General features: G+C 32.6%; 2 protein-coding genes across 4 annotated transcripts; both read right to left on the reverse strand.

Moving 5' to 3' along the window:
* Positions 1 to 405: 405 nt before the first annotated feature.
* Positions 406 to 2,363, reverse strand: LOC105764448 (uncharacterized). The gene is made up of 6 exons (XM_012583015.2): positions 1,860 to 2,363; positions 1,668 to 1,771; positions 1,298 to 1,395; positions 1,012 to 1,202; positions 864 to 931; positions 406 to 675 (listed from the first exon to the last, which is right to left on the reverse strand). Exons 1-6 carry the CDS (start codon positions 2,257 to 2,259, stop codon positions 631 to 633), a joined length of 906 nt encoding a protein of 301 aa, XP_012438469.1. The 5' UTR covers positions 2,260 to 2,363; the 3' UTR covers positions 406 to 630.
* A 1,009-nt stretch (positions 2,364 to 3,372) lies between these two features.
* On the reverse strand, positions 3,373 to 7,313 carry LOC105764449 (uncharacterized). 3 transcript variants are annotated; one of them, XM_012583018.2, is made up of 5 exons: positions 7,154 to 7,313; positions 6,688 to 6,732; positions 4,468 to 5,286; positions 3,793 to 4,265; positions 3,373 to 3,701 (listed from the first exon to the last, which is right to left on the reverse strand). In XM_012583018.2, the coding sequence occupies exons 3-5, from the start codon at positions 5,077 to 5,079 to the stop codon at positions 3,593 to 3,595; spliced, it is 1,194 nt and encodes a 397-aa protein (XP_012438472.1). In that variant the 5' UTR covers positions 5,080 to 5,286; positions 6,688 to 6,732; positions 7,154 to 7,313; the 3' UTR covers positions 3,373 to 3,592. The 3 variants fall into 3 exon arrangements, with proteins under 3 accessions (XP_012438472.1, XP_012438471.1, XP_052480606.1); XM_012583017.2 differs by lacking the exon at positions 7,154 to 7,313 and having other exon boundaries at positions 6,688 to 7,060; XM_052624646.1 differs by lacking the exons at positions 6,688 to 6,732; positions 7,154 to 7,313 and adding an exon at positions 5,875 to 6,596.
* Positions 7,314 to 17,589: the final 10,276 nt, after the last annotated feature.

A 17,589-nucleotide genomic window follows, 5' to 3' on the forward strand; every position in this document is an offset into this window, starting at 1 on the left:
TTATGGGTTTAATTACTTAGTTAAACTCGAAAGGATTTGAACAAAAAATTAATCCAAAAATAAGCTTATTTAAAATAAAAGCAACGCTCAAGTTCCAATATAATTCCGAGCTTAACCTATTTTTCAAGTTTATGATATATTATATATTATATAGATTATGTAAATTTTTTGAAGGTATATAAATAATATAATTTATATTATATGAAAATTTAAACATATTATAATGTAAATATTATATGAGAAAATAATATAATTTACCGGTTGTTAAAAAGAATAAAGAAGAAAATCAACTAGCAAATCAAATGGAGCTTAAACTCATCTTGGAATTGAGCTTGAAGTTGGATTCAGTATAAGTATAAATTTTTTGAACCCACTGGACGAGACTGAATTACGAATACAAATACATAGGAAAAGCATTAACAAGAACAATCTGATTAATAAGAATGAGTTTCTCTGTACAAGGCAAGTAATGATGTTCTAATTGTTTCTTGCGTTTAAATAAATGAATAAATACCATATCATAATATCTCTTTGCATAAACCAAACACACTGAAATCATTTTCTCAGACTACCCCCTTTCTTTAACAGCTTCTGCCATCCCTTCTCCTCGCCATCAGACTTACTCCCATTCTAAGCTTTAGTTCCTGCTGCATTCTTCTTCTCATCTTCAACATCCTGCAATTAGCCAACAAATTTGAATCATATAATGTTACGACCAATTCAAAGAAGGCAGAACCACCTTAGGACCAACATTGTTGAGCCAAAACTTATACATGCTACGAGATGTAGATCCAAGGATGCAACAGACCTATTAGGAGTTAGGGCACCTTAATAACAGGATGTATAAAGTTATTCAATCTTACAGAATTTTCAATCTTGTCAAAATCATCATCCAAGCTCCCATCTGCATCAGCATCAGCATCAGCATCATCTGAAAAGCATGCAAATAATTAGCTTACTTATAGTAAAAAATCACTAATGCAAATAATGAAAGAATATCAAAGAATATACCTCCACCACCATCGCTATCAAAATCTCCCAACAAAAATGTATCCAAATCTTGCTCGGCAGATGCACTTGATGTTTTAGTTTTCAAACTACTTTCTGACTCTGCCTTCACAACAGGTTTTTGCTGTGGTTTATCCTCCTTTACCCCCTCCACTCCTCTCTGTTTAACTTCCTCCATGTACTGCTTCTCATAACTGATAAATATACACACCTTACATCATAATTAGAATTTGATTGCTAACCCTAAATTATCATAATCATCATATCATCATCATAATTAAACACTTACGGTGCAACATGAGTGCTTACAAGAGTGAAATATATCCTCCAAAAATTCCTTTCTTTCATCAAACGAGGACACAATTCATATCTCAATTTCTTGATTTCCTGCATAAGAATAATATGTTTTGCATAAATTAATTATTGGAAGTACAAAATCTGAAATGTTTCATGCAATTCTTACTAAACTTAAGTCTAGCTTGAAATTTCCTTTTGGAATACAAAATTATAATGACACAAAGAATTGACTTCAGGGAAAGTTCATCTCAATGCCAAGTTCAGCAATTAGGATTAAACACAACTACAGAGTAGAGCCAAACGCAGCCTTAGAGCTACAAAATCTATAGTGAAATGTAACACACGCACACACACATATATACCTTCACAGTAGTAAGAACAAGAGTGGCATGCCTCTCTTGCCATTCACTCAGATCCTTCCGTACATTGGACCCCACAGTAGTCGAATCGGACGGCTCTGGTTCGTCTACAATGAAATTTAAAACTGTCAGACAATTTTATCTTTCAGAAGAAAGAAAACACACAAAAGAAATGCAATTAAACGAAAAGTTTACCTTGGACAGGGGAAGGGAAGTTCTGGAAAGTAGTTGAAGTAAAGCCTTTGACAAAATCTCTCAAATCATCGGTGAGTCCGAACTTGTGGAGCTCCGAGTCGGGGATAGGAGGAGGATCGGAAGAAGTGGAGGCGGGAGAGGAAATGGAGAGGGAGGAGAGTTGAGGAGGGATAAAATCGGAAATGGACTTAGAGATGGATTGGATTTGGATTTGGTCGGCTTGTTTGAGAGCGGCAGTTTTGAGCTCATCGGCTTTCTTGGTGGCTTCGACAGCAAGTTCCTTGGACTTCTTGGCGGTTTCAGCGACAAGATCGGCCAATTTGTTGGGCGAAGTTAGGGTTTGCGATTTCTTAGCTGCTTCTTCAGCGAATGATTTCGCTCGCTTCCAAAAATCTTCCATCTTGGGGATCTGATAGATTTGATTCTTCGCTTTCTCTGTTTCTCTGTTTGCCGTCTTAAGAACTTCGCATTTACTTCTTGGAGGACTCTCACGAAACGGCGCCGTTTCCAGAGTCAATAGATCTCTAGATCCCGGCTACTATTCTTATTTAAAAAGTTTTTTTTATAATTAATTAAAATTCAAATAAAAACTTTTTAATTATGAGATAATTATTTGAAGTGGGTCCCGGCCTAGCTTGGGTGGGCTGGATCTAACGGTTGTACGGATGACAAAGTCGCAGTTCCTATTTCAGGTTAACTTTTTTATTTATCTTTTCTTTTTACAAAATTACAGTCATTATTCAATTATTAAAAATAACTTAATCCATAATTATCCTTTCTTTAAATCCTCAATTAAAGCCTCCTGTTCTACCAAAAATATATTATACTCATATTGTTTAAACATGATTGAATTTGTTATCAGATTGGTTGAAGCGAAAATTAACGATGATTGATTCAAAAAGTAGTTTTGAACTGATTAAGTTAGTAACTAATACAAACTAATAAAACTAATTGAATGGGTAGTTAAATCCAATTTTTTTAAATTTTTAATAATTTTTTAATTAAATCAATTGTACTGATGAACCCAACCGTAATCTATCGATGCCAGTTGATTTCAGTCTTATCATCCATCCGCCCAATCCACTATTCTGAATTTCAGTAAACCAAAAAGTAGGCCTAGCTCTCTGAGGCCACCATGCTTTAAACTCGGCCGAAAAGTCCGATTCATGTATATATATTTTAAAAAGGAAAAACCTTAGTAATTGAAGAATAGTAAAATAAAAAATAGTTATGTTGGAATTACGTCGGATAAATAAATGAGAAAAATAAAGAACTGTGGCGACATAATTTCAAGCATATCCAGCTTGACATTTAACAACAATTCCAGCCCTTAAATCTTGGCAAACGCAGACTCAAAGTATCATCAAGTAAAACAATATGACACTGCAAATGTTATCACTTTGACATTCAGTTCAATATTATGAACGATGCAATATGTTCTTGGAACTGAATGAAAGTAGCGTATGGGCTGAGATTATGGACAAAAAATATTCTGGGTAAATAGTAGGAAAAATAATACGAACAATCAACACTCTTTATCTGATGATATAAGATGATACTATGAACAAATTGAAAAAACCAAAACCAAATGCTCCAATGGTATATGAAAATGATAAGACATTGCTTACAGCTCAATTTACATGCATGAGATCAACCCCCCCCCCCCCAAAATATAATTTTGATAAGCACAAAATAATATATTTATATAACCTATGGATTGAATAGAGAAGTATTCAGAATCTACAGCAAAGGAGGCCCTGTCTCCAACCTCGGTGCTTCCTGTAATGTCTCCCCTCAGCTTTTGCCATTCTTACCGGGCTGCTATTCCATTCAGATTGCAATCTGTAGGAATGAACAATGTCCAAGCTGCCTATGATTAGTTTTGGGTTGGATATGGAGGACAAGTTACGTGCAAGAAACGAATGGTACTTACATAGGGAAGGCAAAAGAACGAGTGCTTGTTGTGCTGCTATCTGATCTATGAGAGAGACTGCCTGAATATGCTATTGGCCCAGAGTAAGTTATTAGACCTGCAGCAGAGAAACTACACTCTCCATAGCCGCGCTGAAGATTGCTCGACAAAAGCTGATCAGCTGGATCTTCCAGCTTGGGCGTACTTCCACTTGCAAGAGGTTCAAGATCAAGATTGTGGCAACAACGATCTTTGCTGCTTGTTCGTGCAGAGGAATCAGATACCTCATCGACAATTCTGCTGCCGGTTGATTCCTCAGAAGCGGAGGCCAGAACAGGACTGATCAAGGTAGCTTCCCATTTCCCATGCTCGGATCCTTCAGCTGCAGAAACCAAAGCAGGAGCTGAGAGAATTGCCTCCTCATTCCCATTGTTTGATTCCTCAACTGGAGAAACCAAAGCAGGCATCACCGTCACTTCCTTTTCGCTCGAGTTCTACATGCAAATAGAAACATATCATGTTACTTCCTAAAATGTGAACCCTCTCCTCCTGAACAATCTGTATAATAATGGATATTCATAGATTTCTAATATAAATACTGTCATACTTGTTTACTTTAAGCATAGAGGTCCATTTTCATTGGAATTTCAGTATAATACATCAACATTTTAGTAACTTTGATTAATTAAAATTTACCTGAAAATTCTGTTGTTGGGTTCCATCACTTCTGCAATCGGAACACACAATTTCAGCTTTCACTGTGCTCATTTCTGACATCAAAAGTAACTCGCCAAGTCCAAGGGTATACAACTCTTTGGAGACGTCTTCTGTAATCATTTTCACTGCATCTTCCTTCATTTCCCTTGATAAAATCAAATCCTTAGAATCACACTGACATGGAATTCCCTTGTTAGACTCACTTTCTTCTAGTAAGGAAACATCTTGTATACATGTATCAGCATCAAGTTTTTTCTTCATGCCGCATTCATCGTCAATATCCTTGCCAGATTGATTTCCTTCAGGATGGGCTTTCAAGTTTTCTTTCACTAGTTGAGCTTCTAGATCCGTTTTGGAAGGCAAAAACTTCTCATTCGCACCACTGTCGAACAAAAACTTGTCCTTTGTCAAGACTCCATCATCAATACAGATATCCTTGACAACATGATATGTACTCTCTTTATAACAAACTACCAATTCAGGCAAATTACACTCCATCACACTTCTATCCAAATAAAAAACCGAGTCCTGAATTGAATCCATATTCTTTGAGAAATGAGAGTTTGATCTCACGAAATCTGTGACCTCCATTTCGTTACCAAAGGAAAAGTCATTTACACTCAAGCAAGACTCCGTTCTGATTTTCCTTCGGCTTTTAGTCCAACCAAATCCAGAGGCTTTTCTTTGTTCTCAAAAGGTTCGCTTTGTTCTCAAAAGGTTCTATGTCAACCGAGTATGAATAAGTCTCTAAGTCACTCTTGTAGCCTATTGTTGAATAGAAGGGCACTTGCTCATTATCTGCAAGTACAATAAAATATTCAATAAAACCTGTGACCTTCGTATGTAAACGATCAAATATGTCCAGCAGAATAAAGGACAGCAACATCTGAAAGACGAAAAAACATAGATCAAGCCATTCAAAACCATCTAGTAGCCATGTTAAACACCTTCATCATGTGAAATTTCTATTGAACACTGTCCGCACGTAAATTAAACATAAAACTAAAACATAGTAGTAACGCACTAAAGCAAAGACCGACTTTAGTATAGAAGTCATTGTAAAGCGAAGTTACCAAAAGTGCCCGCTACTTACAGGATGAGATATCAACCAAATATCTTAAATAGCGATTCATGTGGAAGAGATAGGCTATAGAGACCAAATCGACAAGAAGGAAAATTAACGATGGTGTTATTACTAAGTTCTACCAGCTTTGTGGTAACCAAGATTTATGTCTTGCACTAGAAAGCTACTCTGTACATGAAATCTAGGACAAGTTTGATCAGCAACAAACTCAAATTATTCAAGTTCGCAGAAAACAGAAACAGCAACAAGCAGACATATTAAACATAAAGTTGCTCGAAGAGGATGGAATAAGAACATTTCACCAAGGCAAAGCAGATCATATGATCAATTGAAAGTTGGAAACCACCATGTCATGATTTTTGTTTAACTAAATTAGTCGAAAAGGAAAACAACCATCCACCTCCATGGAAGCACAGAAATACATGAAACCAAACAAGGAGTAAAGGGCTCATATTAACCGAGCAGCCTTAACCCGGAAACTAATCAATATCCAGAGATTAAGACAGAAGGCAAAAGAAAAAGGATAGACTTCAAAAGAAAAGCTAAATTATAGCAGTGCTGAGAGAATGATAAAACCAAATTACAACAACCATGTAATTCAAGCTCATTCACTAGCTTAGAAACCAACAACTATCCAATTCTATGCACTACCTAAAAGTGCAAATAGTATCCAATTAAATACAGCAATAAAGTGCAAAAAGTAATATTCACAAATAAATTGCTCCATCACCAAAAACATTTCAGCTCCAGGGGAATCTTCCTTTAGTCAGTACTCAAAATACAAAAAGACAAGACTCAAAAAAGTTTATTAGGGGAAAAAAGCTTACATAAACATTCAACCACTAAATTATGACTCAAAAGTTAAAAAGCTGATTTTAAAACCCCCCACATAAACCCTTTCCATCTGTTGTATTTTCTAGCTTTAACCAGATCTAGTCCATTATAATTGGTTATAAGAAAACCCCAGATTTATTTAACTTCAAATACATGAAAAAGCTGCAGTAAAAAACAAAAGGAGAGAATGTCAAAGATCTAAAGCAGATCCCAACAAATACAAAAAGAAACAATCATACAAAACAAAACATTAAATTAAGTTACAGTTTGTTTGTTTGTACCTTTTCTTCTCTGTGATTTGGAGCATGAACTTTCACCAATCTTCACTGCAAAAGGGCCAAGAGAAAACACGTTATAAATGAAACAAAGGGGGATCCTTGGGGAAAAGAAGAGCCTTTGGAGGTTAGGGGTTTCTAAAAGAAGAAGCTTTGGGTGCTTCCAAGAGGCCTTTTTAACAACAACAAAGTAAAGTGCAAAAGCGAGGCAAAAGAGTAGAAAATCTAAATTAATACAGAAATTAAATGACATGCAACTATCGAAACATAAACGTAATAAAAAGTGTCAAAATCAAAACATCACACTTATATCATGAACCCAAAAAAAAACCATTTTTTCTCTCTTGGGTTTAGAGTTTTTGAGAGATTCCAACTGCCACAACAACCCTTTATTTATTAGGTTCAGTTTTAGCATTAACTATACCACCCCATTTTTAGAACTATAATAACCACACTGACAACGCCACCCTACCTGTTCACTTTCTCAGGAAAAAAGAAAAACCAAATTTTCCTTCCTACCAAACAGCTGCCTCAACAAAATGCATGAGAAATAAAAATGTTTTACTCTTTCCTTTTGACTTTTGTTTTCTTGGATGCTGACACAAAGATATAGAAGAACCTCATCAGCTCTCTTCTTTGAAGTCAAAGGAGCTTTGTTTATATATAAAGTATAAACTGCAAGTGCGAGTCCACTGAAGGTGATGACGGTGACGATGATTCAAGTTTAAACGTGTTGGTTTTTAATTGGATATGTTGAGCTGTCTGTTTTGGCGTCGGTCCCCTTCTTGTCTAGTTTAATCCTCTCCATTTTTCCCCAGGTCAAACCCTCTATTGTCTCCTCCCCCCCCCCCAAAATGATCCTCCACAACCGTTTTCATTATAGAACCAAGGGCTCGCCAGTTGGATTAGATTTACTGGTCATGATTTTTTAAAACATGTCCCCCATTGTTACCGATGTTTTTGTCAATCAGACCGGTAGTTGATCCCATCATGTTATCGAATGATTCAATTTTAATAGTTTATCTAATTTCATTAAATAAATTATTACAAATATAGAAAGAAAATCGATTGAATTTTCGATTCAATTAATTTGTATTGGTTCGTAAATGAATTAGTTCAACCTCTTTGTCGGAGCTAGTGTATTGATAAACTATCAGTCTCAATCAACTAATCTAATTCGATTCTAACAACTTTGAACACTATGTAAATTATTTAACTTAAGTTAAAATATGTTCTAAGCCTTTGTACTCTTCATAATTTTAGAATTTACTCATTGTTAACACTATTAATTTTTGTTAAATTTGTTAGTGTGGCGATTTAAGATTTAAAAAATACTTATTTGATAGCAATGTAACTGAAAAATGATATTATAATGAACCTAAATTTAAAAGTGTTAATAGTTGGACATGAATTTTAAAATCTGAAAAAAGAGACTAAATTCCTAAAATTAAAAGTATAAAACTAAATTCTAAATTAACAAAAGTGTAGGGACTTATAACATATTTTAACCTTTAAATTACAAAAGCAAAAATACTATAAAAGTCATACCTACTTCTTTTGGTTTTTTAAGAAAAATAATTGAACTGTGACTTGATTTAATTGTCAAGGTATTGATATATTTATTTTCAAGTTAAATCTTATATTTTCTATGTTAGGGTGAGATTTTGAAATTATATTTCGGATTTTAAAGATTACTTTGAATACATAATTTTATATTCTGATAAGATTAAGTAATATAAAATAATTTTAATTATGTCTCTTCTTTATAGAGTATAAATTCTCACAATAATGTTGATTTTTCTTACAATTTTACCAATTATTTTTAGGGAGTGTAAAATTCTTATGATAATGTTGATATTTTGACAAATTTATCATTTTTTTATAATTTTAGTAAGTTGCAACTAATTTTCTTTTTCTTCTATTATTTTTAACATTTTAATTAATTTTAAATTAGATGGAATTAAGTAACTAGTTTAATAAGATTTGTATATTTTTATCAAAATGAACTGACTTTAATTATCTAAAAATTTCATCCCTTGATCACCTCCCAAATCCCGAAGAGAAATAATTTCAAAATAACTTCAACTTTGTTGAGGATTAATTCAAAGTAGTGGGTTGTTTAGTTGACTAAGTATTTCGGTAGAATTTTTGTTAGTTTCAGATTTTCAGTTTAATTGAATAAGTTGTTAGCTATTTTTGTGTTAAGGTAGTTTCTTTGTAAGCTTATAAATATACGCATTTATGTTTTGTTTAATAAATTCAGTGTTCATTAATAATAAAATAACTTTGATGCATATTGTAATTATCTCTTTCATGTTTCTTTCTTCAACAAATTTGGTATCAGAGCAAGGTTCGATCTTTTAGGCAATTGACTGAAAGATTTGGGTCCACTGGGTATTTGAGAGAAATACCTTTTTGGGTCTTTGGGAAACACGAGAGAAGAGAGTGTGTGTTCTTGGAATGGCATCTACTGGTTTTTCTTCCTCTCAACCACTCATACCCATTTTCAATGGTGAGAAATATGAGTGGTGGAGCATCAAGGTGAAGACATTGCTCAGATCACAAGAGCTATGGGACTTGGTCGAGTACGGGTTTGCTGATATACTTGAACCTGATGAAGAAGAAGAAAAAAGATTGAAAGAAACCAAGAAAAACGATGCTAAGGCATTGTTCATTATCTAGCAAGCGTTTCATGACTCTATTTTCTCACGAATTGCTACAGCAACCACATCGAATGAAGCATTGTCAATTTTGCAAAAAGAGTATCAAGGTGATTCAAAGGTTATAGTGGTGAATTTGCAATCACTACGACGTGATTTTGAAACCTTGATGATGAAAAATGGTGAATCAATTGTTGATTTTTTGTCACGAACAAGGACAATAGTCGACCAATTGTGCTCTTACGGTGAACAAATTTCAAACGAGATAATTGCAGTGAAAGTTTTGTGAAGCTTGACGACAAAATTTGATCATGTTGTGGTTGTTATAGAAGAATCCAAAGATCTGTCAGTTCTCTCTGTTGATGAACTGATGAGGGCTCTTCAATCTTATGAGGCGAGAATCAACAGATCAGCAGAAAAGAGTGAAGAGCAGGTATTTCAAGTATAGGAAACATTCATAAATCAAGGCAATAATGACCGTTCAACAAACAATGATCAAGGAAGAGGAGGATTTCATTGTGGTCGTGGCCATGGTTATGGCAGAGGCAGAGGAAGGAATGATGGACAGAGGCAATACGATGAGCAAGGTAACATAAAATATGGCATAAAATGTTATCATTGCAACATATATGGGCATATAAAAGTTGATTGCTGGTATAAGGATCAAAAAATTAACTTTGTAGCAGAAAGTGATGAGGAAAACAAGCTTTTTATGGCTTGTATTGATGTTAACCATAAGGCAAATGATTTGTGATTTGTGGACAGTGGTTGTTCGAATCATATGACAGGCACCAAATCCTTGTTCAAGGTGCTTGATGTGTCACAAAAGATAATGGTGCAGCTTGGGAACAAAAGGGAGATGCAAGTTGAAGGAAAATGCACGGTGAAATTTTTTACTAGCCATGGAGAAGGAAAAATTTTGGGCAACGTTCAATTTGTTCCTGATTTAGGATACAATTTATTGAGTGTTGAACAACTAATGGCTGGTGGATATTCTGTCATATTTGATGATGATGCATGTATCATCAAAAACAAAAGGTCAGGCAAACAAGTCCATGTCCACATGACTCCAAACAAGATGTTTCCGTTGGATGTTTCAAACATGGAGAGCTTTGTTCTTGCTGCAAGTGCAAAGGATGACTAAAAGCTATGGCATTTGAGGTATGGACATCTCAATATTAAAGGCTTGAAATTGCTAAGTGATAAATGTATGGTTCTTGGACTACCAAAAATTGGCTCTCTTGATTTATATAAGAGGTGCATTTATGGAGCAGCAAAACGGGTCTTGCGGTACATTGCTGGAACTTTGGAGTATGACATTTGGTACTCAAAAACTTCAAATTTTAGATTGTGTGGGTTCACAGATAATGAATGGGCAAGTTCTTTAAATGATAGAAGAAGTGTATCAACAAATGTTTTCACTCTAGGTTCAGGGGTGATCACTTGAAGTTCAGCTATTTTAGAAGTCTACTTGGTGTCTGCAACTTTGAATTAAGGGAGAGTGTTGAGGATTAATTCAAAGTAGTGGGTTGTTTAGTTGACCAAGTATCTCGGTAGAGTCTATGTTAGTTCCAAATTTTCAGTTTAATTGAATAAGTTGTTAGCTATTTTTGTGTTAAGGTATTTTCTTTGTAAGCCTATAAATATAGGCATTTATGTTTTGTTTAATAAATTCAGTGTTCAATAATAAAATAACTTTGATGCATATTGTAATTGTCTCTTTCACGTTTCCTTCTTCAACAAACTTAAGAATATTGGAATAAAAATACCTTTTGGTGGTTGCAAATAATGGTGTGCTTTTTATATACTAAAAATTGAATAAACCAAACCTATTTAAGTGAGCTCAAAATTTTGGTTTGTTTTTATCTTTTATATAATGAAAATTGCACAACCACCGTATAAACTAGGCCAAGGACATGGGTGAAATTGCCAGGAAGAGAAAAAGAAAGTTGGTGGAAAAATAAAGAGAGGAGAGTTAGTGGATGGTGGACTATGGTGGCTACAGGCTTGCTTCATGGCAGTGGCTTCATTTTGGGCTTGTGGCGTCTAAGAGAATGGGAGAATAATGAGATTTTTTTTTATGTCAGTTTAACATATCCATGCACACGTAACTAATATTACATTCCTATGTTTAAGATTTGATCCTTTTATGCAAATAGGAATATGTTTATGATTTTATCAGACTATGCAAATAGGATGAAATACGTTGAAATTTAAAGCTTGTTGGATAAAATATGTTGTGATGTACTCCTCCACATGGGTGAAATTGCCAGGAAGAGAAAAAGAAAGTTGGTGGAAAAATAAAGAGAGGAGAGTTAGTGGATGGTGGACTATGGTGGCTACAGGCTTGCTTCATGGCAGTGGCTTCATTTTGGGCTTGTGGCGTCTAAGAGAATGGGAGAATAATGAGATTTTTTTTTATGTCAGTTTAACATATCCATGCACACGTAACTAATATTACATTCCTATGTTTAAGATTTGATCCTTTTATGCAAATAGGAATATGTTTATGATTTTATCAGACTATGCAAATAGGATGAAATACGTTGAAATTTAAAGCTTGTTGGATAAAATATGTTGTGATGTACTCCTCCACTTTCTCAACTCATTTTCTTCATGATGCTTAGGTTGCCTTTGTGTTTCTTGTTCATTTCTGTAACACCCCTAACCCGTCTCCGTCGCCGAATTAGGGTTACGAGGCATTACTGAACAAACACAACCATTTTTAAAACCAAGCTGATCACAACATGAAAATTTAATTACTTTCGCATAGCTATTATAATTTACAATCAAAATGTAATTAACATCGTACTCAAACCTATACATGTCATAATATTAAGTTCAAATATTTAACAAAATACCAAAAGAAGTCGATAGTGTGATGGACTATGCTGATGATCCCCGAGCTCGTAACGCGTCTCCAAAATCTATAAAATCAATTGGACGAAAACAAACAAAGTAAGCTTTTATAGCTTAGTAAGTTTACAGCATAACTAAATGTATATAAATATATATATTTATATATATATAATATAACCTGTTAATCTATTTCACTGAGATTTCAATTAACACGAATAACTAATTTTTTTATACATTATTGAACTCAGACCATTTTATTTATATTCAGATATGTATGCCTGTCGAATGCGATCAATTGAATATATATTTATACCAAACAACATTACAACCGAATGTACACAACCGATCATATATATATATATCATACACATATCATAACCGAATGTGTATGTATACTCATGATAAACTTTAAACCAATACAAATCTAATACATATGAACGAATGCATTCATTTTCATCAAATACTTATAAACAAAGATATATATATATATATCTCGAATGCATATGTAGTTACAAATCAAGTATGCGTACCAAATATTTATAAGTATATATTTATCAAATACAAAATCCCGAGCATATATATATTTTACAATTGCATAAACCGAATATATATATAATCATCAAACGCACTTAGCGAATGTATATATAAATATACTTATCAATTAAATATATCCAAAATCATATAATTGTACACTTAATCACATGCTTAAAACAAATTCACGGCATTTAGCTGCTAGGCTTAAAGCCCGATTCAAGATAATCGACACTTAGCTGCTAGACATATAGTCTGAAATATTTCACCAGGCATTAAGCACGCTAGACATTTAGTCTCAAGTGTTTCACCTAGGCAATAAGCACTGCTAAGCGCTAAGCCCTGAAAATCTCAATTTTCCCATATACATAATAATTTCCTCAAATACTTATTAATAGCAAACACACATTCATTGTAGACCATATTCAATCACAAAAGAGTTTGCAAAGCATACATTCAATTCAATTCAAGAATCATACGAATATACACTTAGATATATTGAACTCCCAAATACGTATTTAACATTTATACCTTAAAATATAATCAAGACCTATTCATATATATATAGATGTTCCAACTCCCATATACCTACTTATTCGATCTTATCGTACAATTACAACATATATATCTTTAATCAAACCCAAATGTTTTACCTACATATATATATGTTGAAACTTATGTGCACATATATATATAACTCTCATACAACCAACCAAATTCAAGTATATATATACATATAGATACAAATATAATTATTTGAATATATATATATATATACCTTTATACCATTCATACTTTAACTTAATTCAAATATTTATATAAGCATATATCTATATATTCGAACAGTGTATATACATATTTATACCATTTATAATTTGAATTTATTCAATTAAATTACTTTTAATTATAGCTCAACAACAAACATAATAGATATACATACATATATATTGATTTGATAACATTAAATAGCTGATAAACTTACCTCGGATATCAGCAGACACGATCGACTATTCAATTACGTTCGTTTTTCCCCGATCCAAATTCGTTTTCTTCGTTTCTTGATCTCAATTTGAGCTTCAAAGTGCCGAATCTTTAAAGCTTCCAAATGATTCTTTTTCTCTTCAATATTCGGCCAAAAGATGAACATGCATGGCCCTTTTAATTTGTTATATTAAGCATATATTAGCCTTATTTTTTAATTTACTATATTAACCTTTATATATATATATATGACATATATAATAAGGTTACATTAGTCCTTTGCCACCCACTAACTTACATAGTGGACTATTTGCATAATAAAACCTCTAAGTTATAAAGACAACAACAATTAGGTGCTTTTATAATTAACCCCTAAATTTTCATTTTACGCAATTAAGCCCTTTTATTAAATCGGACACTTAAACGACGAAATTAAAACACGAAAATTTCACACAATCAAATGCACACAAAATAAACACACAAAATAATATTAAAATATTTTTTTGACTCGGACTTGTGGTCCCGAAACCACTATGTCCGATTAGAGTCAAAACCGGGTTGTTACAGTTTCATTGGTTGCAGCTCTTCATCTCAGGCTTTATACAAGAGTTACGATAAATCAACGGATTGTTAGAATTATTTTTCTGGAGGGTTGGTTTTTAATAATAAGTTTTTAAGTGAGCTAAAAATGTAATTTCATCATTGTATTAATATAAAATTTTACAAATTTTAAGAAAATAAACTATAAACTTTTTGTTTTTAGAGAGGGCATAATTTAATTTTAAAATTTAAGAGGATCCAAAATACAATTTTATCAATTTATAGAATTTTCCACGGGGGATTAGGGCCCTTGCCTGCCCCCCTCTAGCTTCACCCTTGGTTCACACTAATAATTGTTATAAAACGGAATCAAATTGAAAGAGTGATTGTGTTGCTCAAGGCGTGATTAGCATTATCCTTAAGGATATTTCACAAATAACGTAACTCCGGAATTCAACAAATACTTCCGTTTCTCAAGAACATATTAATAAGGAAGAAGGCAAAAAAGAGAAGAATACTCGAAATTAAATATTTTAAAAGACTAACAATGCAAAAATGTGTTGGCGTATAGAGGGAGAAATCAAACGATTTGCACTCGGTTGAGCTTTTGGGCTCAATTCTCATGTACACTTGTTCATCTTCCTATTTCTACTCTTATAAATCTAATTTCAAGTAATGTTATATAAATAAAATTCATGGGGCTTCACAAAGAGATGTGTGATTGTTTGAAAATACACTACATTATCTAATCAAGTTATGATTCATCTCGGCCTGTCAACAAGTTTGGTGTGCTATGGTGGCTTTTCGTGCCACTTGACATGGCCATTCTCAAAATAGCATCCATGTATCCTGTTGCAGTTTCAAAGCCGTGTTTTTGCATGTACTCCATCTTTCTTTTGATAAAAAATTCCTTTTATGAAGTTGGAGTTTATGGTAATTTAGAAGCACCCGAGTAACTTTGATTGCCACTTTTTCTCTTCGTTTCAGTCACTCAATTGGATGGGGAAAGGGAAACAGAGTCCGTATTTTGTTGAGCCATTTTCCATGATCCCATGGAAAAGCCTTCACTTTGAGCTGTCACATAACCAAGGACTTGCACATTTATGTTTCTTACTGTATTAAATAAACAAAGTACAACTATATGACTCTTTTTTTTATTTAAATAATGGTCTATCCAGAACGATAAAACCAGCCAAAGACAGCACAATCTCCCTTGTCTGAATTGGACAAAGTGAGGAGAGCATGTTGTGGTGGGGGGACAACACCAAATCTGCTGAATTCTGCCATCTTATTTGTTGCCTCCCATTCAATTTCCATTACATAAATGGACAAAACCCCATTTGCCTCTTTCTAAATTGCAAACCATCGTACCCTTATTAATTGTACTTTAAGATAAAACGAACTATTAATCAATATTGTTGTAGCACTTGGATTTTAATATATGGGTCCGTACCACTAATTTATACTATCAATACTGGTCATGTTTTTCTTTACGATTTTAATGAAAGAAAACTAGATATTTCTGTAACCCAACAATTACTCCATTTGTGCTTCCAAAGGTCATATGTTTAGCACAAAACCCATACCATTTGAGCATGCTTAGCTTCATCCAGCGGCTATAATGAAGTCAATGATGTAGGAGTAGTAGTGTTTTGCCCTTGGATTTTGTTCCTGGCAACCAAAGGCATCTTGGCAAATTGTGCAACTTTCATAGTGGCCATTTGATAAAAGAAAAGCATAATAACTTATTTTGAAACTAAAATTATTTTAGTTTTTCATTTAATTTTTTTAATTATTGAATTTGTATTATTTGTGAAATGACTATTAAAATAAATGGAAATGTTAATATTTATTAACTTTACTAATGTAGCATTTATGTGGCTATGCACGTGTACATTATGTTAACAAGTAATTAATTTAAAAAATTAAATATATATATAATTTTTCTATTTTTAATAATTTTAAAAATTAATTAATTGTTAATGTGATAATAACAAGTTAAATGAACGACTAAAATAACTTTTATTATAAAATTGAAAAGCGAATTAAGTTATTATGCCTAAAAAATATTGATAAGGATTTATATATAAATCTTAAAAATATTTGGAAAATTGGGATGTAATCAAGAAATTGTGTTATCTAAAAAGTCTGAGATGGAAGCCAAGATCAGAAACACCCTCCTTTGATTGAACCAATGAGAAAAATTGAAAGCAATAGCAGCCAATTGAGAACGTGAAAGACTATTGTCATGTATGTATAGGAAAATAATGGGTTTTTTCTTTTCCTTTTCCAGGCTTGCCAGCCAAATGGGGTTGAGGGGTCAGAATTTGAGATAATAAGATGGGTATGGGGGAAAGGGTTAGGATGAGTTTAGAAGGGGCATGAATGATGGTGATTTTGAGTTGGGTATTAAAGCTTAGCAGCAACCTTTTTAAAACGAAAACCTTGGCTATCTTTGACAGAAAAGGGTTGAGGTTGTACATTCTTCTACTAATCTCAATAATTTTTTTTTAATTGTTTGTAAGATAACTTTAAAATGAATAAAAAATTAATGTTTATTTATTTTATTGACATGATATATACGTGAATTGTCACGTGAATATCACATTAGCAAATAATTAATTTTTTTAAAACTTAAAAAATTATAGAAATCATTTTAAAAATTAAAAATTATTAAAAGGTATAAAAATATTTTTTAAATTTTTAAAAACTTAATTTATTGTTAATATGACATACACGTAAATTGCCATGTGGATGTCACATCAACAAAGTTAACATATATGTTAACTTTTTCATCCATTTTGAGAGTGATTTGATAGATAACGCAAGTTCAAATGCTAAAAGAAAAAAGATTAAATGGAGAACCAAAATTACTTTTTCTAAAAAATATTGGAGGGACAAATAAGTCATCATGTCAATTTTAATATGAGTTTCTTTCTTTAACTTTTTTTAAATTAGTATTTTTCATTAAGTATTTTCGAAGCAAAAATTTGAGTAAATAATTCAATCTTTGGTGGTATTTTTATTAATATCGAAATTCTATCATATACATATGCATATGAAAATTATGTATTTAGAGATTAGGCGTGTGTTTGAAAATAACATACAATAAATAATTATACGTATAGTTTGAAACTAATTAATAATTACACATAAAATATATACAATATTAAAATGAAAAAATAGATTAAATTGTGAATAAAACAAAATTTGAACACATAAGTACATCAAAATTAATAATACTAAATGAGTACAATTATTATTATGGTGTTGTCATCGGTCCCAATTTGGTGCCGAGTTAATTTATGACATTAACTCAATCAACAACATTAATAAT

The sequence above is a fragment of the Gossypium raimondii genome, chromosome 12 (assembly GCF_025698545.1).
Source record: "Gossypium raimondii isolate GPD5lz chromosome 12, ASM2569854v1, whole genome shotgun sequence".
NCBI classification, from domain to species: domain Eukaryota; kingdom Viridiplantae; phylum Streptophyta; class Magnoliopsida; order Malvales; family Malvaceae; genus Gossypium; species Gossypium raimondii.